The sequence below is a fragment of the Trichosurus vulpecula genome, chromosome 1, assembly GCF_011100635.1.
Source record: "Trichosurus vulpecula isolate mTriVul1 chromosome 1, mTriVul1.pri, whole genome shotgun sequence".
Lineage (NCBI taxonomy): Eukaryota > Metazoa > Chordata > Mammalia > Diprotodontia > Phalangeridae > Trichosurus > Trichosurus vulpecula.
Genome location: NC_050573.1, coordinates 137,209,951 through 137,236,283, shown reverse-complemented (window position 1 = coordinate 137,236,283; position 26,333 = coordinate 137,209,951). Strand labels below are relative to the sequence as shown.

Sequence of the window (26,333 nt, the reverse complement as noted above, 5' to 3'; positions counted from 1 at the left end):
AGCCCTTCTAGTACCATGATTCATGATGACTTTTTAAAACTGACTGGCTTTAAACAGTCTTCAAATTAGGGAAAAATACTACTCTTATAAATACATAAGATCATAGGTGTGGAGCTGGAAGATGCTTTAGGAATCATGTTGTCCAATTACCTCATTTTATAGATGATATAAGCCAGCTGAGGTTGTGATTTACCTAAAGTCATATAGATAATAAGTAACTGACAGAGTTTTTATTTGAATCCAGATGTCCTCCTCCAAACTTGATGCTTCTTCTTTTTTTTTTTACCATACTACATTGCCTCCTTTCAGAAAATCCATGCTCACCGAGGGGGAAATGTCTTTAAAAGGATTATTATATGAGGCCAGAAAAGGCACTCAATGTCTCAATGTTCCATCTTTCCTCCAATAGCTCCCTTTCTGCTGAACACCTCAGCCATTCATAAAAACCAGTGTTTCATTAAGGTCTTCCCAAACCTCCATCTGCTTCCTGGCAGTGATAAGAATAGTATGTGTTCTGGTAAAACTGTGCTTTCTTAGGACAATCTTCCTAAATGAATGATTGTGGCTAGTCCCTTACTAGATTTTGTTCTGGACACTCCACTGTGGTAAACTGAATAAATGTTTCACCCTGAGAGGGAGTGTGATGTGATTACACCTAGGGGAGGTAGTGAAAACGCAATGGACCAGGTAGAAAAAAAAAAAGAAAGAAACTCATATTCTAATTCACATCTGCTGTTAACTAGTTGTTTGCTTCTAGTTAGGCAAGTTGTCTCAACTTTCCCATTGGCAAAAAAGGAGGTTTGTATGACATACTGTCTAAATGGGAGGGACATTGTGACATAGATCCACCTCCCTCCAATGGCTATTGAGCTACCCTCAAAAATATATCTTTTATTAATTTTTTGTGTATATATATACATTGTCTCCCCCAATAGAATGCAACTCCCTAAGGGCAGGAACAGTTTTGAGATTTTTGTCTTTTTATCCCCAGTCTGTCACATAGTAGGCATTTAATAATTGCTTGTTGTTGGTTAATTGATAGAAGACAGAGTGCAGGACTAGGAATGGCAAAGACCTGAGTTCTAATCTTACCTCTAAGCCTGCTCTGTGCCTATGATCGCGTCATTGAACTTCTCTGTATCTCAGTTTTCTCATCTGTGAAATACCAACAACAGTACATGTGCTAGCTATCTTACAAGGTTGTTGGATTTTTTTTAGAAATAGGAATCATAATACCTGGAGTACCTGTCTCAAAGAGTCAAATGAAGTACTAGAAGTGCTATGTAAACATTAACTATTATCATATTATCATCTTCATCATCATCACTATTCCTTTCCAGCTCTATGATCCTTTGATTCCATGAGGAGCATCAAGAGCTCCTCCTTCCATATGACCTCCCTATTATTCTCTTCAACTAGTCTTGCTGTATCCTTGTTTCAAGGACTTGGGGCTTCATCAGTACAGACACCTTGACTGGCTCAGATCACAATCTTTTTTATGTGTCTTAGTCTTGGGAGTCCGTAGGACTTAAGAAACAAAATAAAGCAAAGTATCATACAGAAGTTAAACTAGTGAATAGTCTCTGAGTTTAGCTAAGCTCCTAGGTTTGTATTGTCTCTCAGGGGGCTTGGACTCCAAATTTTTCCCAGCTTGGACATGGGGATCAGGAATTGCCATAGCTTGCATTCCTCTGGCTTTGCCTTGGAGAATCCAAAGTCACCTCAAAGTCCTGATGAGGCACTGGGCTAAGATTTGAGTGGCTGCTGTAATGAATGAAATTCCCACCCTATTCCTCCTTTAGATTAAAGAATTAATTGTTGCCTTTAAATGAAAATTTTACCTGAAACGTATAAGGCAAAAAAACATCGTCAGCTATTAATTCCTTATCTTGAATTCATTTTCCCAATGCTAGGTCTCTTCTAATAAGAGAGAACATGTCTTAGGGTAGCATCAAAAAAAAAAAAAACCTTGGACTTCTGCTTACTCTGGAAGATAGCAGTACTACCAAATTGCAAAAGCTTTGGTTATTGGCAGTGGGACAGACTGTGCATAGGTTCTCCAAAGATCTGCCTAATTCAGTTCAAAAGCCTCATCACCAGAAAACTGTGTCACCTAGCAGTAGTAGTTTGGTGTGTGTGTGTGTGTGTGTGTGTGTGTGTGTGTGTGTGTGTGTGTGTTTTAATTTTTAGCCATAACATCTCATAGAAAGAACTAAGGTTTATGTTAGGGTTGGGGAGGTAGTGGAAGATAGAGTGGAGAATTCACTCTGTGCTGGTGAGCAAAGTCTAGAATGAAATCATAAAACCTTTCAAGGATTGAAGTATTTCTAGCCCTAGTAAGTGAGCAGGACCCTTGGAGGTAGTGTCATACTAAGGAAAGAGTAACAGATTTGGAATGGGAGGATCTGGGTTCAAATCTTGACTCTATTTACCACCTATGTGATTAATGAGAAAGTCCCTTAAAATCTATGGGTCAGGGGGCAGCTAGATGGTGCAGTGAGTAGAGCACCGGCCCTGGAGTCAGGAGGACCTGAGTTCAAATCCGACCTCAGACACTTGACACATGTACTAGCTGTGTGACCTTGGGCAAGTCACTTAACCCCAATTGCCTTGCCTTCCCCCCTCAAAAAAACAAAACAAAACAAAATCTATGGGTCTTGATTTTTCTCTTTTTAATCTGCAAAATGAAAAGACTAGATTGGACAGCCTCTAACTTCCCTTCCAGTTCTAAAACTAAAGTCCTATAGCCTGGGAAACAGGAGAAGTAAGTTTAGATGAGGATAATGAATCTAGATGGGAATGGGGGAACAGGGGTGAAGAAGAGGGACACCAGTCCTGGAGAATGAATGAGGGTGAAGGGCTCTGAGCAGCCAAAAGACAGAGATGGGGCAAAAAATCTTTGAAGGTAACTGAACAGGGTGGTACAATCCCACCACCCCATCCAGCCATTAAAAAAAAGGTTCAGAAAAGGTAAAACTTTGACCAATTCATGTTTTTTTCCTCGGACCTTTTCTGCTATATAATGTACTATATATATATATATATACTATAATATGCTATATATAATACTGATTCTAAGACATGATATAGTATGGGGTGGGGGAGATTATACTGAGTTAGGACACCTGGGTTCTAATCTAACTTCGATCACCAATTCACTATGTGACCTTAGGCAAGTCATTTAAACCCTAGATGTCTTTTCTGATCCATAAAATGAGAAGGTTGGTCTCAACCATTCCTAAAATCCCTTTTCAGCTCTCAGAGGGATTCTCTCATTCCCTGTGAATCTAATTCTCTGACCCAGTTTTAGAAAAATATGCAGAGGAAGTTGTCAGATTATTTAGAGACAAGAATGCCTCTCTTTCCCACCCATCCCACCCCCACCCCCTCACCCCCACCCCCAGGAACAGTTCTGCCAAATTGATGCTCTAGCTCTAATAGGACACATTGTGGAATGGTGGTAGGGGTTTGGGGTGGGCGACATCTGTCCCCCTAGAAATGTGGTATCTCTAACTTCCCCCCCTCTCAGCCCCTCAAGTCACTCCTGTGTGAGCTCTTCATAACCTTGACCAGGAATGCTGGGGCTAGTTCTCTACTCCCTGCCCACCCTAGGAGTGAGCACAGAGCAAGCAGGAAATACTGAAGCTGCCCTGAGGGAAGGGCTCTTCTTGCCCCTCTGTGACTCAGGAAGGAACACAGGCTCTCTGGGGACAACCCAGTTCACTGATACACTTTCAGCTTAGCGTGTTCACAGATTAATCACAACCTCCCTTCCTCAGTTCAGAGTTCTAGTTCACAACTTGTAAACAAACACTTCAGCTTTTACCTTTTTGGGCTCTGGCACGTTATTAATATAAATAGTGTAGATTCCACTTTTATTAAAACCAGCTTGATACACATCTGCACAGTCTCTAAATGGTTTGTCCTCCTCTCTTTTTGCACTCTTAAGTAAAACTGCAAAGAAAGAAATACGATATTAACAGGACAATTAGTATCCGAAAAGGACTTTAGACATAATATTAAAAAAGTCTTAACTGTTTTCAATACATCTGATAACCAAAGTCTACTGTGCTTAAAACAATTATAATAATAATCACAGCATGATGGGCTAAGGAGCTTTTAAAGCATCTTTCAAAATTAACAAGCTGGCAAAAGGAGAGAAAGGCCCTCTTTAAGCCTGAATTGTTTCCTTTGATCGGATTCTCTACAGACAGTCTATATATTATAGCAAGTAACTGATGCCCTAACCTAATACGGTGAGACAGAGGCCCTTCAAGTTCCCTGGTTTACCGGCCTGCTAAAGCATGCTATGAAATTCTACAAACCAATATGCTGTAGCAAAGAAAGATTTGTGCAGAATAAATGATATGTAAATGGAGCAGAGGAGGGCCATCCTAAGTCAGTCGAATGCCACAACTATTTATGTGTCTAGTATGAGGGAAATAGCATACTGGGTACTGAGGGAAGTTCTGGGGTTATAAAGACAAAAACAAACAAAAACAGTCCCCTGGAGTCTGCATTATACTGGAGGGGAACAACTTGTATTTAGATACAGAAATATAAAATACAAATAAATTAAATACAAGGCAACCTGGACTGAGTGAAGGGGTAGGGAATTTGAGTAAATCAAAAATGGGCCTTTTCTAGGAAGTGGAGCTTGAGTTGATTTTTGAATGAAGGTAGAGATCCCAAGAGATAGAGTGCTGGGAATGGAGAGCATTCTAGGCCTGAATGACAATGGACAAAAGCATGGAGCAGGAAATAAAACATCATGTACTGGAGACAGCAAATAGGCCAGTTTAGCTGGAACACACATGTAGTACAAGAGGGAGTAAAGTGAAAACCATCTGGAAAGACAGAACAAAATCAGACTGTGAGGAGTTTAAATGCCAAATAGGAAATTTAAGGATATGATGGACACCTTGAATGTTGTTATACACCTGAGAAGCAGCATGGAAGGTGGAAAGAATACTGGACGGGCAGGAATGATCTGGGCTTGGATCCTACCTCCAACATTTACTGACCGTAGACCATAGGTCAGTCATTCACTCCTCTGGGATTTAGTTTCTTCATTTATGAGGTGGAGATTATAAATAGTACCTACATCACAGAGTTGTTATAAGGTTCAATTTACAACCCTGAAAACTCTCCTGTAGATACCAATTATTATTAATTATTATTATTATTTTAGTAGTTGTCCATGCTATATTAAAACAATTAATTTTGGAGAAGATTCACTTTGAAGGTTTTATTTTTTCAAAAAAGGCAAGGACAAGAATTGTGCCAGATAGTCATTCTGAGGCATGAAAAGTTTGCACTTTAAACTATTTAGAGAATGAATTATCTATTATCTATACACACATATACATATATATGTTCATATACATATATAACAAAGTTCCTTTTAAAATCCTATTTACTTTAATAATTACATGCATATGTGTATAAACATACATATAATAAAACACTTTGGGGATGAGAATGAGGTCTGTAAACAAAGAAGCAAACTCCAGAAGGTTGATAACCATTTTTATGCTACCTGTCTTTCCACTATCAAATTTTTTTCCAGAGCTTTTCATATAACCTTGCAAAACAATTTACTGTGGAATCAGGTTAAAAAAAGTCACTCAAAGTGTGAATAAAAACTCTGAAATTCGAGTTTGAAGATCTGGGTTCAAGTGCTAGCCCTGACACATACTGTCTGAGTGACTTTATCAGAATCAATTCATATCTCTGACCTTCACCTTCCTAACCTGTCACATAGGGGATTGAACTAAATGACCAGAAAGATCCACCATAGCTTTAAATTATGACCCTATCACCTTATGGACTAGTTTCTTACATGAAACTGAAGAAGGGAAGAAGAGAAATACAGAACTGCAGAAAGCCAAAAGTTTTAAGGCATCCAACATGGAAAGGACTATTACTGAAATTATTAAGCTTTATGAAATGTCTCAGTAATAAAGTTGCTAATTATAATAAAGGACCATAATATGAATATCCTACTCTTATTCTTAGTTGTTAAGCTAAAGGCATATTTCCGTAAAATTCGTAAAATACTAGCAATCTCCAAAGATATTTTATTATATGTAAAATTTCTGCTATCATTCACTGGACTCTTTCGAACACTGACTGTTAAAATTAAGAAACTCTGATGAACTTGAGTTTAAAGTCTCTGGCTAGCTAATAAATGCCTACGCTATTAGTCATTGTAATTGGTTATAAATTGGTTATAAAAAGCATAACAAGAAAATTACAAGTCAACTTTTGAAAAGTAACTTCAAGTGCCTTTTAATAAGCTAAATTTTTGTTTTAGACTGTATCTGGAATTTCAAAGCACTTTATTTACCAGTTTATAAATCATCTAAATTAATATATTTCATATTTATAGAATGAATAACTGCCTTAGCATGAATATATTTACATTTCTCCTGACATTTTAAATTAGGTTTCCAGAAAATAAAGGGACAGAGCATTGTAGCTTTTCAAACATCTGCCAGATATGTTGTGGTAACCTAAAAATGACATTATGATACATACTAATGCCACACTCATCTGCCCTTTGTGTTACCAAGTATGTCTGATTATGTTAACTGTATTAACACAGCATCGGAACCAAACAAAAACAGAGGAAAGCTTCCAGTACTTTGCCTAGAGATCCCCCAGGGAGATTGCTTGAAGAGACATAAGGATCGCCTAAGAACGATGGTATGAAGTCAGAATAGACAGAGTACATTGCTTAGAACCAGGAAGACCTGAGTTCAAATTCTTTCTCGGATACTTATTGAATAGTACACCTAGGCAAATCATTTTATCTTTTGTCCGTATATTTCTTCATCTATAAAATGAAGATAGTAATTTTTAAAACTTTATGTGGTTGTGAAGATTAAATGCAATAATACACATAAAGTGTTTTGCAAATCTTAAAGCACTATATAAATTTATTATATATATATGCATATATACATACTATATATAGATAAATATATTTGTGTATATCCATATATGCTCTCAAATGCGACTTACCCAGAGTCATGGGTAGCACATATAAGAGAATGGACTTGTACCTAGATAATATGATACGATAGATAAAGAACTACCCTCAGAGCCAGGAAGATCTGAGTTCAAATCCCACCTCTGACATATATAGGTTATATAATCATGAGGAATTCATTGAGAAATCAACAAACATTTGGTAAGTGCTTACTATGCCACAGGCAATGTGCTAAACTCTGGGAATACAAAGAAATTCGAAAACAATTCATGCCTTCATGGAACTTATTTCTAAAGAAGGAAAAACCATGTAGATAACTTGGAGCATAAAACAGACATACAAGATTGATGCAAGGTAGTCTCAGAGGGGAAGGAACTAGCAGCTGAGGGGAACAAGTAGGGCCTCTACAAAGGTGGCACTTGAGCTAAGCCTTGAAGGAAGCCAGAAAAACAGAGACAGAGGTCAGGGGGCATGGGGAACAGTCAGTCCAAAAGGTACAGCAATAAGAAATGGAATGGAGTCCTTAAGGAACTGCAAGTACTCCAATCTATCTGGATCATAGATATATGAAGAGGAGGAAGTATAAGAACAGTGAAAGGTAAGATGAAGGCAGGTTAGAAAGGACTTTAAATCCTGGAAGTAATCAGAAGCCACTGGAGTTTACTGAACAACTACTTGATCTCTCAATGTTCTAGGTAATTCTAAAAGAATATGAGCTGCAGAAAAAGTACCAACTTTCATTGATAGAGGGGATTTCTTCACCTGGGAATTCCCTATAAAAAGGAAATCACAAGGTAAGTTCCCATACCAATTATTATTATTCAACTATTGATACAGTAATTATGGAAATTCACTCTCTCATTCCCCCCAAAAGTTTTTGTCTTATTTTCAAATCTTGCACATATCAAAGAATTCAACAAAATGGTTAATCTTAGAAGGAATTATACGTCTTCATGAATTTCTGTGTCATCCTGCAGTTCATCTGTAAATTTAATGTTATATAATTACTCTAAAACAGGTTTTCTACATCAAGCATACATTTCAATGACGTAACAAAAATTAAGCTCTTATGGAGTCATATGACTGTCACAGATGTAGAGATGGAAGAAAATTCAGAGGCCATCTAATGCACCCACCTCATTCTACAGATAAGGAAACTGAGGCCCAACGAGGCTATACGCTTTGTCCAAGGTCACTCACAGGGAGTATTAAGAAAAGTAAACATAAATCAGCATAAAATTATAACCAAAATTCATGAGCTGTTGTGTGAATGAGTTAAAATATGGAAATGTGACCATTTTAATCTAAGAGTCAAAGGAAAGCAGTTTTTCCATTAAAAGTATATGTCATCCCTAACACCTTAGACAGTGCCTTGTGTAGAGTAGGAGCTTAATAAGTATTTGTTGAATTGAAGGTACCATTTTTGGTTCATACTCAATTAAATCCCTGAAGGGAACATAGTTTCTTCCCACTTCTCTGCCTTCTCCTCTTCCTCTCGTCTTCCCACTACAAGTACTGTAGGAACAGAGACAGTATAACAGGAGGTGGCACAAAGGCAAAGAAGAAAAAATATAAAGAACAGAAAGATAGCTCACAAATAACTATTTATTAGATTTTCCATGTTCCTATGTTTTATTTCTGCTTACTCATAAAAGTGATGGATAGAGTTTTCAAGAAATATTTGTAGGTTGTAAATGAGGTGATGACATTACCTTGTGACCTTGGGCAATCACTTAGCCTCACTGGGCTTCTCATTTTCCTCATCTGTGAAATGGAGTCAACCTAGGTGGCCTCTGAGGCTCCTTTCAAATCTACATTTAAGATGAACCTATGATACCATCTAAAGTATAATTTTTGTCTCATTGTTATAATCAACATATTTATGATTTAGAAAACAACTGTTTTACGCAAATTATTTGTCACTAAATTTGAAAATTCAGTTAATAAACATGTATTATTAAGCTTCTACTATGTGCAAGGCACTGTGGAGATACAAAGAAAGGTAAAAGGCAGTCCCATATCTTAAAGAACTCACAGTGTGATGGAGGAGGCAAAAAGCAAACAACTATGTAAAAGCAAGTTGTATACAAGATAAAATGGAAATAATCCACAGAGGGCAGGCACTAGAATTAAGGGAGACCAGGAAAGCTTTACAGTAGAAAGTAAGATTTAACCTGTGTCTTGAAGGAAAAGAAGGATTTAGGCTAAGACACAGTAGTAATGATATGGATTGGGAATCAGGAGCAAATCAGGTCAAAAGAAAATATTACTCAACAGAGTAGGAAGAGGATGGAAAGTAAACAGAGGATATGAGGGAAGTCAAGTACATGTCTTCAGACACAGCTGGTTTAGCCATTTTATAAGAACTGGTTAGTCATTAAATCTACAACGTACATAAACATAGCCTAAGAAGTGTACGTAAAGTGAGGACAGAAGGACATAAAATATGTGTCTCTCCTATCCAGAAAATATCTTTACAATTTATTCACCATAGTTATTTATATCTATAAATGTCCCACATGGAAATGTAGGTTTTCTTCATGGAAAAGGTTATCATTCATCATGTAAACCTCTAATGTCTTCACCTCATTGTGAGCCAACACAAGACACTAAGCAGCCAAGAAGCAAGCCCACTGTAACACTAGGAGTTGGGATTCAGAATTTAATTCAGCACTTTAGTTTCAAAAGAAAGAATTAGAAACTTTAGAATCACAGTATAACCAATTTTAAAAGTGGATGTTTCCTCAGCAGCAATTGAGTTCAATCTATACCCCAAAGGAACCTCATTCATTATTACTAACAAATGGTCATCCAAAATTTGCTCAAATAGCTCTAATTAGGGGGAACCCAGTACCTTCCAAGGTAGCCTTTTTCCATTTATATATAGTATGGTGTTGGGAAATTTTTTTTCATGACATTACACTTAAGTTTGCCTCACTGCATATTCTTTTTAAATCAGCCATTAAATTATTTTACTAAACTAGTCTATGTGTCCCTTTAGTATCTATGCATTATCCTACCACAGGCAGCCAGCAATTTACAAATGAGTTGTAGTACAAAAGTCAGTGGCATGCAATTAGCTGTTTGACCTTTCTCAAGTCCCCTCATCTCTGAGTTTAGTTTCTTCAACTGTAAGCAAGGGAGTTGGAATTGAATAAGGTGAAGATAAATTGTAAAAAATGAACTAATGGATGTTATCTAAAAGATCTATGATGTAGAAGGAGATAATCCAGTCTTATAGCAAGACAGATAGTTAAACTATACTTAGATACTAGACAATGCTTAGTTATGGGAATAAATGAGCGATCCAGACAAAATACTCTAGGAAAATTTGAGGTGGGAAAATGCACTAAATATGGGGGTGACCAGGGTAAACTGCATGGAGGAGTTGGCACCTGAGGAGAGCCTCGAAGGCTGCGGAGAATTCTGAAAGGCAGATAAAGGGAGTGCATTCTCAACATGGAGGCCTGAGGGCAGCATATTTAAAGAAAAGCTGTTCATGTTTTTCCCTCATTCCACCAAAATAATTACTTGTAGGAATAGGGAAATCAGCATATATGTGCGTGCACGCATGCATGGATGCACATATATACACACTCATATGCATACATATTGATGTACATACTTCATACATATATACACATATATGTATATAAGAGCCTTGAAGACAGGGACTGTTTCATTTTTTTATCCCCAGAGCCAAAAACAGTGTTTGGCATACAATGTCTACTGAGCCGAACTGAATAGAATTGAATTATATATAAAGTTTATAAAACTTACAAATATTAAATCAATCCATAAAGGTAGTTTTGGAAACAAGATATGTTTTAAAAACTCATATATATTAGATTAAGGAGTTTGTATTATATCCTATAGACACAATAAGTAGCCACTAACATTTTTCAAACAAAGATATCATTGTCAGATCTGTGCCTTGGGAGGATTATTTTGGAGAAGTATAAAAGACAGATGGTATTAGTATAGGATAACATCATATATGCATATATGTACACACATATAAATATGTACACATACATATGTATATGTAGTGTGTATATCTGTCTCTATGTGTGTATATGTGTACACACACACATACACATATACGGCGTTCCAAAAATACTCTGTAAAATTTGAAGAGAGATGTGTATCTTTATTTTTAGATAAATTAAAACAATTGGGAAACATTTAACCAAATAAATAAAAATACAAATAGAACATAGATAATGTTAACATGTGGTTTTCTAAGTCAGTATTTGGCTTCAGAGATCCTTATGTGTGGTTTATTAGCCCCATATCTATTTGAGTTCAACACCACTGCTCTAGGCACCTTCTTGAAACTATAAAATATGAAGAAGGTATCAACTTGTGCAGGAAGAGATTACTTCCTTATTTGAAAGTTCATAATATTAATAAAATAATAGGTTCCAACCATTTCTGTGTGTGTGTGTGTCTACATCTCTCTCTTTTTCTGTCATGCCTCCTTATCTTTATCTCTATATCACTCTCTCTCCCCTTCCTTCTTCCTTCCTGTCTATCTGTCTGTCTGTCTGTCTCTCTGTCTCTGTCTGTCTCTCTGTGTCTATCTGTCTGTCTGTCTCTCTCTGTCCTGTCTCCCTATCTCTGTCTCTATATCACTGTCTCTCCCTCTCCTCTCTTTCTCCTTCCTGTCTCTCTGTCTCTCTGTTTCTCTCTGTCATCTCTCTATTTTTCTATCTATATATAAGGATACACATCTCCCTTCGAGGTTTACAAAGCTTTCCCTACAATGATCTTAGAGGTATATAAAGAGAATAATATAAATCCCATTCTTTAGATGAGGAGACTCAGAGAGATTAAGCAACTTGGCCATAATCACAGAATTAATGAAGAGAAAACTCAATCCTAGAATCCATGTGTTCATATTCTAAGTCCAATTCTCTTTCCATTCTATATAGTTATTTGTGTACATGATATTTTTTCTTCTAAACTTAAACTTCTTATTTTTTTAATCGTTAAATTGTACTGGCACATTATTCAATATTTATTTGTCAAATTAAAATTGATTGGCCGAATAAGAAATTGACAAGTGAATATTTTAAGTTAAGGAGTTTGGATGTGTGTGGTTCGAAAGAGAGAGGCAAAGGTTTCTGGCTGGCAAGTCCCAAGCTGAGTAGAATGCTGGCCACAGCATTGGCTGGGAAAGTTTAGAAATAGGAATAGGAATATTAGCTATCATATTACAAGTGAAGCAGCTAGTTTTATTTGTGAACCAGGGAAGTCAACACAGAGGCTTCACTGTAGCGAAAAAAAAAGGGGGAAGAGAATCTCTAACAGAAATGATCATTCTTTCCTTAAGTGTTCCCATTACAGGCAAATCTCTGTTATGCAATGGGAAAGAGTGGGAGAACTAGCAGGTGGATAGCTCCATCTATCACCAGCAATCATTCACTCCCTCATATGCAACCTGAGATCCAGACATGACGGACTGTTGACTTTATCCGATTTTGTCTTACACCTGCCAAATCAATTAGAATCCAATCCATGTAACTGCCATACGACTGACCACAGGCGAGACCATGAAAGCCAAAGGCTCGGGGTCATTTCAGCTGAGTTGAACCTTCAAGGGAAAAAAAAAACTTTTCTGGAATGTAGAACTGGCAATTACTAATCTTAACAACACTAGGAAAGATCAAGAAAAACAATTAGTCCTACCAGCAAAGGACATTTGCAAAATGACAGAAGAGAATCCTATCCATTTCCTCACTAAAATTGCTTTAAAGTGATAAGATCTTTTTGGGGAAAGGAGAACAGTATTCTACACTGCTCTTCTTAATGTTGACCTAAGCTCAGTTTTAATACTCATTATTGACCAAACATCCTTATACATGTTTGGTTTTGTGCGATGTTTAAGCTTAGAGATGAATCTCTTTTGAAAGTGTAAGAGTATTGAGCCTTTTCTCTGATTCTAGCCAGGGAAGTGTGCCGCTAACATACCTTACAGTGATGTTAAATCTGCTTAAGCACAACTCAAAAATAACACTTAACATAAGCTAATTCAGGGAGGAAACAGACTAGTGAGGTCAAACAAATCAACTGTTTAGCTGGAAATTTCAGATTCCTAACATATGGGCAACATATTGGTATTTCCAGTACTGTAGGATCCTTCTTCTTTTTAATTTTTTTGTATGGCAACATTATAGAATATGAATTTAGGAGTAAAACATTCTGCATTTTAGAAAGAATGTAGGACTATTCTAGAAATATTACTGTCCCCTGCTCCAAAGTCCTAATAACTGTGTGTATGTATGTTTGTAGAAAAAGACAATGCTATGTTCTAATCCAGGGGTGGGGAACCTGCAGCCTCAAGGCCACACACGGCCTTCTAGGTCCTTGGGTGCAGCCTTTTGACTGAGTCCAAGTTTTATGGAACAAATCCTTTTATTAAGGAGATTTGTTCTGTAAAGTTTGGATTCCACCAAAGGGCTGCACTTGAAGACCCAGAGGGCCATGTGTGGCCTTGACGCCACAGGTTCCCCAACCCTGTGCACCTATCAGCTCTTAAAAAAGTTTTGAGCTTGGTATTTCCACCAAAGTAGAACATGCATGCCTATCTATATCTTTTTATATGTGCATATATACCCATATCGGTGGGTGAAGTCGAACTCCTCCCAATTCCTTCCTTTATTGAGTATAGAAACTGGACTCAGCTTACTCCACCTGCTGCTATGCCTGGTTTCAAATCCAGAAAACAAGAAGTCACTTGGCACTCTGCCTCCCTCCCCCCACTCGCACTTTCCTGCCTCCTTTTGTATTGTCTCTCCCCTCTCCAATTAGATTGTAAATCCCTTGAGGGCAAGGACTATCTTTTCTTTTTGTTAATTGTATCCCCAAAGTTTAACACAGTGCCTGGCACATAGTAGGCACTTAATAAATGTCAACCGGATTAGATTGGATACACATACATACATGTATATATACACATATCCATATATATTAAATATGTAAAAGTATCATAGTTACCCAATTACCTCCAGGATCAAACATAAAACCCTCTGTCTTTTAAAGCCCTTCATAACCTGGTCCCTTCCTACCTTTCCAGTCTTCTAACACCTTATTGCCTTTGAGTATTCTATGGCCCAATGGCATTGGCCTCCTTGTTGTTCCTCACACAAGACCCTCCATCTCTTAACTCTGGGCACTTTCACTGGCTGTCTCTCATGCCTAGAATGCTCTCTCTCCTCATCTCTGCCTCATAACTTTCCTGCTTCCTTTGAATCTCAGCTAATGTCCCTTTTTCTGCAAGAGGGCCTTCTTCATCTCAGCACCTTCATTGTGAAATTATCTTTAATTTATCTTGTATATATCTTGGTTGTGTATAGTTGTTTGCATATTCTCTCACTCAGACTGTGGTCACCTTCAGAACAGGGATTTTTTGCCTTCCTTTGCATTTGCAGGCTTAGCATAGTATCTAGCACATGCTTGGTTGGTTGTTGACCTTTATTCTTGAAGAAGACCAAAATGACATGACTATGTTAGAATCAAGTTACGGTGTGTCCAACTATGGCTAATCAGACCAACACAACACATGCAGTAGGCACTCAATAAGTGCTAATTGACTGACTATTCTAGTTCTTTGTACTCTCTTATAGAGGAAATACTAAACTTGAAATCTTCAGTTCCATAGCTTAAAAAAGGACAGTTCCCCATTTGCTTCCTCAAAGAATAAGGCTTTTAGAAGCACATCATCTGTTTGCAAAAATTGTGCACCACTTTTGACATAGAAAAAAATATTCTTTCCTATATTCCCCATGAGATGTAGCATAGTCTCTCAGAAAAAAACCAGTAGATTAGAATCAAAAGACTCTGGGTTGACTCTTGAAAACAAGATTTCTAGATATGACAGTGGACAAGTCACAGAGAATTAGTTTACTTATCTATAAAACGGAGAGAATCCTTGAACTGCCTACCACTCAGAATTGTGGCAGCCAGATCTTATAAGAATAATAGCAGTGACCAGTGCCTAGCATAGTGTATATAATATATTAATATGTATCTATTATATGTAGGGTTTTTTGTGTTGTGCAGGACTAAAACTTCACTCTAATGACTCATTGTAGTAATCAGATAGCCATCAGTTCTTAAAGATAGTGCTGGCTAAGTTTATGCTATGGTATCTCCTATCAATTTGGTTATGGACTGCATGTCTGTTGGCTGAAGACCAGCCTAGCTAAGTTTGGAGAGCCTTATCACTGGGTTGTCCATAGAATGATGGATTTTTTCAGTTGTCTAAATCCTTAAAAGCCTTCTAAAGGCTACAGTTTGCATCAACAGAGAGAGCATTCACACCAAGAAATCTTTGATCTTTGAAGTATACATGTATACCTCTACTCAAGCCCTACTCTGATGCTTTACTCTGACCTGGATTCTCAAAGGTCATACATACAAACTACAATCTGTAGCATATGTTATCAAGCAGAAGAGGGCCTTTATTCAAATCCTAGTAATGGTTTGTGGGTCTTCTGTCAAAAATCCAGGCTGAGTAGCAAGGGTATTGTCAGAAGGTTGACTACCATACAGTGATTTTTATTAAAGTATGGGGGTAGGGAAATGGAAGGTCTCATGAGAGGCAGTGTGGCACAGTGGCTAGAAAAGAGGCTTGAAACCAGGAAAACCTGGAGTCAAATCCTACCTCTGACACATACTGGCTGTGTGACCCTCGGTGAGCCACTGAAACACAGAGTTCGAGAAGACTCCTCAAAACTCTAAGTGCCAGGGAAGGCAATGACCTATAGTGGTAGAAGAGTTTTCCTTAATTAAGAGTACCAAGGAAATCACAGGCTAACCTCAGTATGGAGAAATTAAGATTTATAATTATGTTCCAAATTCTAAAGCAGACACTCTAAAAAAGTATTTGGCAGTGAAGAAATTGCCCTTGACAACCTTGAGCACCACAAACACTGCACCAAAGACCCAACACTGGAAGAAAGCATTACGACTGTTCATTTCACACTCTGCAAGGAGAGTACTATACCGATACCTAATTATGTCTTTTTTTAAAAAGCTGAAAAGCATTGGAGAAGTGATGAGAGACAGATGAGATAAAAAAGAAGAAAAATTAAGAGAAAAAGAAGGAAGAGAAGTAGACAGCAGAAGCAGTGGTGTGAGATTACAATTGGCAGTGGTAGGGGGAGCAGCCAAAGAAAATGAGAAAGGGGAGGCAAGGAATGAGGCATTAGAAGTGGCAACAGGATGGGGCGTGGATTGCATTGGCAAAAGCATCAGGCAGTGGAGATTAGAAGTGGTGATGGGGGCTGTGGCTACAGTGGTAGTAGTAGCAGGGTCTAAGGATGATGAAAAGCACAGACAGGGTAGATAAGCTACAGATACTCTGACATTAAAGAAGAAAACCAGCAACAGAAACAGCAGACAGAACTGTTGTTTGGGTGAGAGGGAGGGCCAACAGCCACCTTCACCTCAAAGACATCAGTATGCCACACAGAAGGCATGGTTACCTGGACTGTTCACGGTCACTGGGGCAGAGGGGGAGGCAAAGGGGAAGGAGAAGTCACTGATTAGAGAAGTACAGTCACAGGCTTATTCATTATTGCCCAGACCACAGATGATTAGAAATGGCAAATGAGGTGATGGGAAATTGGCGGAGGCAGGTGTTTGTCTGCTAATGGTGACAGTACCAAAGAGTGACAGGTGAGCGCTCATTAAGGTGGGCCCTCAATATTCTCTGGTGAGGCCCAAATCAGAATGTAATTGTAATTGCAAAATATTTAACAAAATAAATAAAATACAAGAGATAATGTTAACAAGCGGTTTTCTAAGTGAATATATAGCCTGTGGGGATCCTTGTGTATTGTTTAGTGGCTCCATTTCTATTTGAGTTTAATGCTACTGGTGTTACACTACACACACCACTACACACCTCAGAATTCCCTAAGAGCATCACAATACATTGTATGACAATAGATGTTCCTAATAATGAACTTAAATCAACAAGAAATAGTTAAATCAACACAATTCCCTTGTAACTAGGAGCTAGGCCCAAAATTTAGGAACCAGATCAATTTTATTCTTTCAAAAAATGAAAAATCAAAAGTGATATTTTACACACAGAACGAAACGACATGTTGTTAGTTAGCAAGCATTTATTAAGTACTTACTGTGTGTCAAGTACTATGCAAAGTTCTGGGGATACAAAGAAAGCAAAAACAGCCCCTCTTCCTAAAGAGCATTTATTCTAATGCTGTTAAAAAAGTCAGTTCTCAATCCAAGGGCAGGAAGGTTTTGCAAATGGCCTCGAGGATCATTGAATTCTCAAAGAGAACACTGAACAAACCCAGTATGGAGAGTTTCTGGAACAAAGATAAAGAAGATGGAATCCCTGCCTATTGTTCAATGAGCCTTCTACCTCTTTTCCTTTTTAGTCTTTTATGAGCAGGTATACAGGAAGTGAAACCAAGAAATGAGTTAATAGTGGTTGAGAAGAATAAGAACTGCCCAACCAAGTTGCCAGTGTTGCACGAACTGAGTGGTAATTTCCAGGGTCATGGATTTTTTTCATGTTATCCTGGTACTAAATGTTGAGCTTAAAGAAAAATGAAGCTATCTGTAGTCTGGGTTAAGACTGTTCCCCCAAAAGGAAATAAAATAATTGTATTTTTAGGAGTCATGGCAGACTTAAACCTATGCCTTCTTGAAAAAGGAGTTAAATTATATAGAATATCTTCTATTTAAGAAGGCAGAGAAAACAAAATATAAGATTTCCATGAAAAATGTTAATGTAAATGTGGGCACTTACTGTTAAAGCTCAGTTATCTAAGTAATTAACTTATGGGGGGGGTCACTTCATTTCCTAACCATGTTTAATACATCATACATACATCATATATGCATAATTGTTACAAATGTGTGCTATACTATAAATCTGTCTGTCTCTCTCTCTCTCTCTCTCTCTCTCTCTCTCTCTCTCTCTCTCTCTCTCTCTCACTCTGACAAGCATTCAAAAGGCATAGATATCAGACAAGATAACCTGAGTTGGAATCCTGTCTCTGACACACTCATTGCGAGATCTAGAGCAAGTGATGGAATCTCTCAGGGCCTTAAGCAACTTTCTACTATTTTGAGTTGCAAAGAAAATGCTGACCTACATTACCCAGAGGTTTCCTATACCGATGAAATCACAACTATAGACCCCATCCCCATATCTCTCTCTCTCTCTCCCTCCCTCTCTTTCTCTCTCTCTCTCTCTCTCTCTCTCTCTCACACACACACACACACACACACACACACACACACACACACGCGCGCGCGCACACACACACATGAGTAGGAAAAAATAATACAATAGAGCAGGAGTCAAAGACCTGGTAATACAATATGCCATAGAGTGAAAAGAACACAGATTTGAGCCAGAAAATCTCGTTCTAGCACTTAGTAGGTGGATAGCTCTGGGTAAGCCCCTTAAACTCCCTGAGCCCCTAGATGATAAAATGGGCATAGAGAACCTTGTATTATATTTGTCACAAGGTGGTCATGAAGATGTGTATACTGTAAAGTGCTATAAATATGAGTAATAGTCAAATCACTTAAATTCTCCCAACCTCTGTTTCTTCATCCACATGCCTGCCTCATAGGTTTGTTGCTAGGGTTACTGAGAACATCAGTGTAAAAGCTTTCTAAACACTAAGCTACTATATAGATGTCAGTTGTTGCTACTTTTTTGGGTATAGAAATACTAAAGCATTACTGTAAAATTACTCTTTGAGGGAAAACTGGGACATTCTCAGAGGCCTTGGCAAAGGACTCTAATGTCAGCCTACCAAGCAAAAAAGGTTTCATGTGTAAGCCAGGCACAGATTGTGAGCCTGACCTCTGAGGACTGACCTAGTTAAGTTTTGAGAAGTTGGTCCCCATAAGGTTGGCCAGCAGGTGATGAGTTTTTTTGGTCAAAGCAACCCACAAGACAATGTTTTGGAGGGATTTCAATTTGGATTTATCCCACAAAAATAAAATCATGTGACGCAGTGGAGAGACTATTGAAGCTGAAATCAGAGGACGTGAGTTTATATCCTACCTCTGAAGCATATTACCTGTGTGATCTTGGGCAGGTCACTTAAGCTTACTGGGTCTGAGTTTATTCATTTGTAAAAGGAGAAGGTTAGACTAGATGGCCTCTGACTGAAATCCTTTCCAGTTCTATGATCCCATGAATCTTTTGAAGTATTGGAAAATACATACACAGTGGGAAAATAGCATATGTCAATGTAGTTATGGAAAGCCAAATGTCCTCAGGTCATCATGGGTGGATAATTATAGTTTTACTTTGCCTTTTTAATCGTGAAGCATAGAAATCCTTGTCAAGTCATTCAATAAATCTCTCCTTTATCTCATTTTATTAGTGTATTTCAGTTTAATGCTTAATGTTCTTTCCGAAAGATTTAGTAAGGCACCTGGGAATAAATGAATCTTCAGACTAAATGCTGTAAGATGTATCCAAATACAGACTTTGTTGAATCCACAGCATGTTGATTTTTTCTTTAACTGACTTAATTTTCTTTGAGTTAAAAAAATCAGTGGCAGCCTTATGTGTATTGCTGTGTTCTGATTGCCCCACAATATTTATTCAGAAGGTTGTTTCATTAACAAAGCAATAGGTGATATGTTTTCTGTTTTTTCATGTAGGTTAATATCCCATGTAATGTGTTCAGTGTGACTTTACTGCCCCATTCTCACAGAAACGGTATCCCATACATGTGGAATAGATTAGATGGTAGCTTTGATGACCTGTTGTGGCAAGAAAGGTAATTGATTTCAGTGTAAGTCATTAGGAAAGGAAATCAAATTCTTATACAATGTGACATACACACACAGGATGTGCTATGTACCACTGTCTGAATGAAGAGGTGGATAGATAGGAAGACAGAGAAATAAATGAGTGAATGCATAAATAGAAAAATCCAAGTGTTTACTTTGCAACCTAATGTAAGTCAATGTCTATTAATGGAAGCCAATTACTGTAACTTCATAGTTTCCGATCCCTTCTCTTGTAACATACTTGAAGAAATAGTATGAATTCTAGTTGGCCGTCTAAATGATGGCATGCTGTCAAACAGTTGGTATTTGCTGAGCTCCTTCTGTATGCATAACATGTTACTAGATGCCATTGAGTGATAAAAAAGAAAGACAGTATTACTAAGAAGGCGATAACTATTTTTGAGGAACTTGAAGTTGAGTTATAAAGGCAGAATGTCCACATATGAAAATGCTTTAAGAAAAGTTGCAAAGCAGCAAAATAAATTAAAATAATAATGATGATGATAATTTTCATTTATATAAAACATATATCTAGATATAGATATTGTCTGTCCAAGATATATATGTATGTATGTATGTATATCTACTACCTATTTTTCTATCTAAACTTACGTACATTTATCCAAATATGTATAAATATGTATCTCCTTATATAGATAGATATATAACATATATATATATATATATATATATATATTTAGGCAGGGGCATCATGCTGGTAAATGTTTAATAATTGGCTCTCTGGGAAAAGGGAATGAAGGACGTACATTGAATTTTAATCTGCATTATTAACATTTTCTCCATCATTTTCTTAACTCTAGGCAATCAATAAAACTAAATCAAACCCTGATGTATAGTGTTTGCCAGTTTCTGAGGTGTAGATGGACACATTGAAAATTTAACAACCAGCTCTTGTGAGTTGTTTAAAGCTAGCTCTAGTGCACCACTATCAGTTCATGTATGTAAATATGACAAAGTGTATATAGCTATATGTATGTGTCTTCATACATGTACATGCATATGTATTGTGTGTATACATAGGTGGAGAGAGAGAGGGAAGGAGGGAGGGAGGGAGGGAGAGAGAATAGGCTAGATTGCCTATAGGAAACTACAAAGCTCCTTCAATGACCCCACCCAAATTTCTATATTAAGAAAATGCCCATCTTTTTAATAGCAACATTCTACTAGTATAACTGCATGGCTAAAATGGAACACTATTGTCTCCAAGGAGTTAGAAGCAAATGTCATTCATAAGTAAATGGAGAGATTCACAGTCCCTGTGAGAATCCAGCAATATATAACATACAAGGAGCTATGAAAAAGAACTAAAGTAAATGATTTTATCAAAGAAACGTATGACTAAAAAGGAGGCTAGGCTGGCTTTGGGTTGAGAGGGAGAGACAGCCACAAAACACCCTGGGTGATACAACGTGATCTACATAATATCAGTAGAAAGTGACAAGAGCCTAGAACACGTCAAATGGGAACTCCTGTAGCAAACTTTTGAGTGAACATGAACAAGAGTAATACAGATAGCAACAATAACATCAATAATAATAAATAATGGGTAACATTTACATAGATACTGTGTTCTAAGCACTGAGCTAAGTGCTTTACAGTTATTATTTCACTTCATTCTTATGACAACCCTGAGAAGTAGATGCTATCATTACCCCATTTTATAGAGGAGGAAACTGAGGCAAAGACGTTAAATGACTTGCCCATAGCGACACGGCTAGGTCACATTTGGACTCAGGACTTTCTGACTCCAGGTCAAGTACCATATCAACTGTGCCACCTAGTAAAAATGAGGAAAATATATACTGTGACTGATTTTATTTAAAACATTTTAATTCCAAATTTAACAAGTACCAAATAAAATTGGAATTTCTATTTTAAAAGTAGAATGGAAAAAGGAGGATTTCCCTGAAACTCTGAATCCATAGTACATGTAGCTTTTATATATGCACGTGTATTTATGTATATGCATGTATATATGCATATATACATGTATGTGTGTGCATGCACATGTATGCATATACACATACATATGTGTATACGTACCCATATGCATGACACAGCTTTAAAGCTGTCTTGCCTCTCTGTGTTTCTGTCTTGCCTTTCTTCTGTTCCTTTTTGTGCATTTATAGTGTTTCAATGACTCTTTCTTTCACTTGAGTAATGCTACCACTAATTGTTTTTCTTCCTCCCTTGACCCCACCCCATCCCCACTATGGGCAAAAAAAAAAAAAATCAATAAAACTTTTGTAATAAATGCGCATAGTAAAGTGAAATGAATCTCACGTTGATTGCTTCCAAAAATATGTCTCATTCTGTATTTTGAGTCCATCACCTCTTTGCCTTATAACCCATTTAGATGAATTATTGATGACGGAAAAAGAGAAGTAGACAGAAGAAAAGACATAGATATGGGCATATTAATTTTGCATGGTAGTTTAACTCTTGTAAATCAAATCTCATAATGAGACCCTGATCATACCCATAGTTAACACACATATGCTTTTGTGCCAAGTCAAAAATAAATGACTGCCAAGGACAATACTACTTTTGAATATAAACGTATTTGTAAAATCTTACAGAGGAAGATTATAGAATTTGATTATGAGCAGCATTGCCTCATAACAGAGAGAGAAGTAATGAGGGGTGAAAGTAGTTTAAAGAAAGCCTGGCAAGAAGCCCGCCTAATCATGATTATCCTGAGGGCCTTTAAGGATGAAGGTAGAAGATGAAGAAAATATCAGTAAAGATTTTCAGAACACTTTTTTTCACCATCGAGGACAGGGACATTGCCTGGAGCTGTGTTGATGCCTGCAGTTTTGCTTGAACAAGGATGAGGGGAGTCTGTGGCTGTGGGCTCAGACTCCCCTCCTCCACCTAAAATACTCAGTTTAGGCTTAAAGAACAGCCCAGATGGTTCAGATTAGAGTGTGATTGGTGCCTGTTAATCCAGGAGCCCTGGAACCAGGGATATTCAGTCTTTTTTCTCCTGGCTCAGCCTCTTCTAGCTCTGGACCACCCCCCAAGGGCTCCAATTCAAGGTCCTTTCTGGGAGGGCGCACTCCCATCCCCCTCAGTAACTACCTTCCTTTAAAAAAAGACTGGATCTATGGTTTCTCTAAGTCCAAAGAGAGCTCCCAAAGGTAGGAGCATAGGAGTCCCCGAAGGCAATGCTACTCTTCAAAAGTATAAAGGAAAGAGCTTTCCAGCAGAGGTCAAGGAGCCTGGGGCACTGTTTCATATGGGGGTGCCAGGGGTGGTGCCAGGGGAGGTGGCTTTCATAGTATTGGCCCCTTCCTCTACATTTCTTAGGGTTGGCATGTCCTTCCACCGCCCCCCCCCCCGTGCCCTTGCCCTAGGGAGCCAGCTTTGGCCTTACGAAATCCACAGACTGAGGCTTGCTTCAAAGGCAAGTAGTTACTGGGCACACTAGGTGTGTACAGGGCTTTTGCACTCCCAGAAATAACCTGCTAAGAATTCCCTCATCCAGCCTGTGCTTGAAGACCTCAACCAAAAGTCACCCATGACTATATTTTTTTTGGGAAAGCTCTCGTTGTTAAGTTGTTTTCTCCTTCTATCAAGCCCAAATCTGTTCTAGTTCAACTCCCAAGGACCCAGAAGAACAAGTCTGAGCCATCTTTTCCATGGCATCTCATTAAATGCTTTAAGAAGGCTACCACAGTTTGTACGAATTCCTATGAATACCAGTTTCCAGAGCTGCTGCTAGTGCTGGTGCTTCTCTTCTCTCAAATTATTTTATTGAATTTGTTCTTTCCATTTAGATAGTTGTAGTCAATGTGGTTACTGTTTCCTTTGTTCTGTTTACTTTATTATGCATCAGTTCATGTAAATTCTTCTATGCTTCTCTATGTTGATTATAGTCATTGTTTCTTAAAGCACTCCATTATTTTCATGCACCATGATTTGCTTAACCATTTCCCATTAGATGGGCCTCATTCATAGGAGGGGCTTTGTTTCCAGCTCTTTGCTATTAAAGTGCTGAAATAAATATTTTGATGTACATAGGAACTTTCTTTTTATCAATCATCTTGTCGGGTTATAAACATAGTAGTGGAATCTCTGGGTCATTGATAAAAATATTAAATAGCACAGGATAAAATTTAGATCCCCAGGGCACACTCCATTAGAAACTCCTTTGCAAATTAACACTGAACAATTATTCTCTTGGGTCTAGCCATCAACCTTTCCTGATACATTTTTAAATCATTATTTTATATTTGATAATTTCATAAATTTAATTATTCTTTGCCTCCACTTAAAAGAGCCGCTATAAATATTTTTATACACACAGGTTCTTTTCCTCTTTCTTTGATCTCTTTGGGGAATAAGTCTAGTAAAGATATCATTGAGGCAAAAGGGTATGCCCCGTATAGTATCTTTTTAGATATTGGATACATTTTAGTGCATCTTTCACAGACTGAAAATTCTCCTTGGCAGAGAAAGTAGGAAAAAATAGAATTTGAATAATCTTATACTTTCTCGTGACTATGATAATAGTTTGTGTTTATATAATAATTTGTGACTTACAAAGTATTTTCTTCATATCCCTGTGAGATTAGTAGGCAGCATTAGTTCCCCAGTTTTGCCCTTCAGGTAACTGAGGCTTGGAGAGGCAAAATAATCTCATTCTCTATCACTAGAGGAGTCTTCCACATGAATGAGATCACAGATTCATTTGAGTATATATGAATATGGTGCTTTAAGGCTTTTAAAGCTCCTTTCTTAGAGCAACAGTATCTATCAGTTTGATTTTAATTATTGTGGGGCCAAATCTTCCACTGGTGCATACCAATACCACTCTCTAAGACTGTAAGTTACAGAGGAGTTGTTGGTGTATAATTGTGAAAAGAGTTTCCAGACCTGGAATTCTTTGCATTGATGAAACTGCAATTCTAGGCCATGATCTTAATCATTATCCACTTAACAATTTGACTTCCTAAGAACACTGTTTATTTCACAGTGGAATTAGATAGAAGGCAGGTCTATCTTTGGCTTGATCCAAGCGGTTTAGCTATGACAGTACAAAAGGACTTCATTTGTAAGATGACTGTCCAATAACCCAGACATCCAGACTTACAATGAAGCAAGGTTGCAGAATATGTAGATTTAACCATTATGTTAAACAAATGACATTATACTTTACTGTGTACTGTAGCTCCTCAGTTGGCATGTTATTATGTTTCCCCAACAAAATCAAAGAATTTTTTTAACCTCATCACTTAGTTTTTAGATGGCTGATTTTTCTAGGTACATTGTCTGAAAGACCTTTCTTTTTGCTGTCTACCACAGAATCGCAAAGTTAGAGTTGAATGGATCTTATCTACATACTAGTCCAAACCTCCCATTTTACAGACAGGGAACCTGGAACCCAATAAATTAACTTGTCCAAGGTCACAAAAGTAGTAAATAGAAGAGCAAAGTACTTTGATTGTTAATGTAGCATTTTTCCACTGGGCCATATTTGTATTTATATATTGTTGTATTTATACAAATATATAAATATAGTTTATATACTATATAGTATAGTATATCTACTCTATATAGTATATATATATACATTTATTTATACATATGTTGTATTGATATATATTATATACCTTAAAATAGAATTGTACAACATTATACCTCTTCCTATTTCTAGCATTATTATGACCTAGTTAGTGCCTACTATGTTCCAGGCACTGTGTTAAGCACCAAAGATACAAACAGAAGATGCTTGCATTTTATGCCCTAAAATCAAATAGAAATTCTAAAGAGATTCACTCAACGGTTGGTACTATGAGGTTCTAGCTAGTAGGAAGTATGACACAACACAAAATGCTGAGAAAAGAATACAATTTTTATGAGCTCTCCAAGAGTTATTATTGATTCTCTTTGAGTTGGATGGAGGTGCCATTGCCTTGATATATTTACTCTGATCTAGAAGGCTAATCATGACAAATGCCCATTGTCCCTGTTAAAACTTCACTCACAGAAGCATATTTCTGCCTTTCTTCTACTAAATGCTGTTTGACTACACTCTGGGAATATCTTGGAACCCAGTCCTTATTATATAGTGTTTCCATGTTTAAGTCAAATAGATCTGCAATGCATGAGAGAATGGGCACTAGAGTTTGCTAATGGCCATACCAGCATGTTAAGAAAAACTCTTTCCCATGATTATAACATCCCACCTGCTTTCTCCTCTTCTGATAAAATTACAGACTAGTATTTGAAGTAGTAAAAGCCCTATAACTATAAAAGAGAATCAATCACAAAATTTCAATCCCCACTCCCACATTCCCCCAAAATGTGGTCTTTTGGTAATAGTTCATAGGAGATGCCTAAAACTGTGCTATTTTCAAAAATTATTACTTGCTTTTAATTGGCTAATCATCCTTGATTCACATAAATTTATTTTTTGGAAAATTACTTCAAAGGCAAAAGAAAATAAAAGTCCATTTCTAAAACCAGTCACTTTCTCTCTAAGTTATTAGTATTTATGAGCAGTAACATT

General features: G+C 37.3%; 1 protein-coding gene across 1 annotated transcript in view; it reads right to left on the bottom strand.

Annotated features, from left to right (window-relative positions):
• ANGPT1 (angiopoietin 1) overlaps positions 1–26,333 on the bottom strand; it is a 333,355-nt gene that overhangs the window by 85,579 nt on the left and 221,443 nt on the right. The window contains exon 5 of the mRNA XM_036766890.1: positions 3,827–3,954. Coding sequence (XP_036622785.1) covers positions 3,827–3,954 — 128 coding nt within the window. The remainder of the gene's footprint in view (positions 1–3,826; positions 3,955–26,333) is intronic.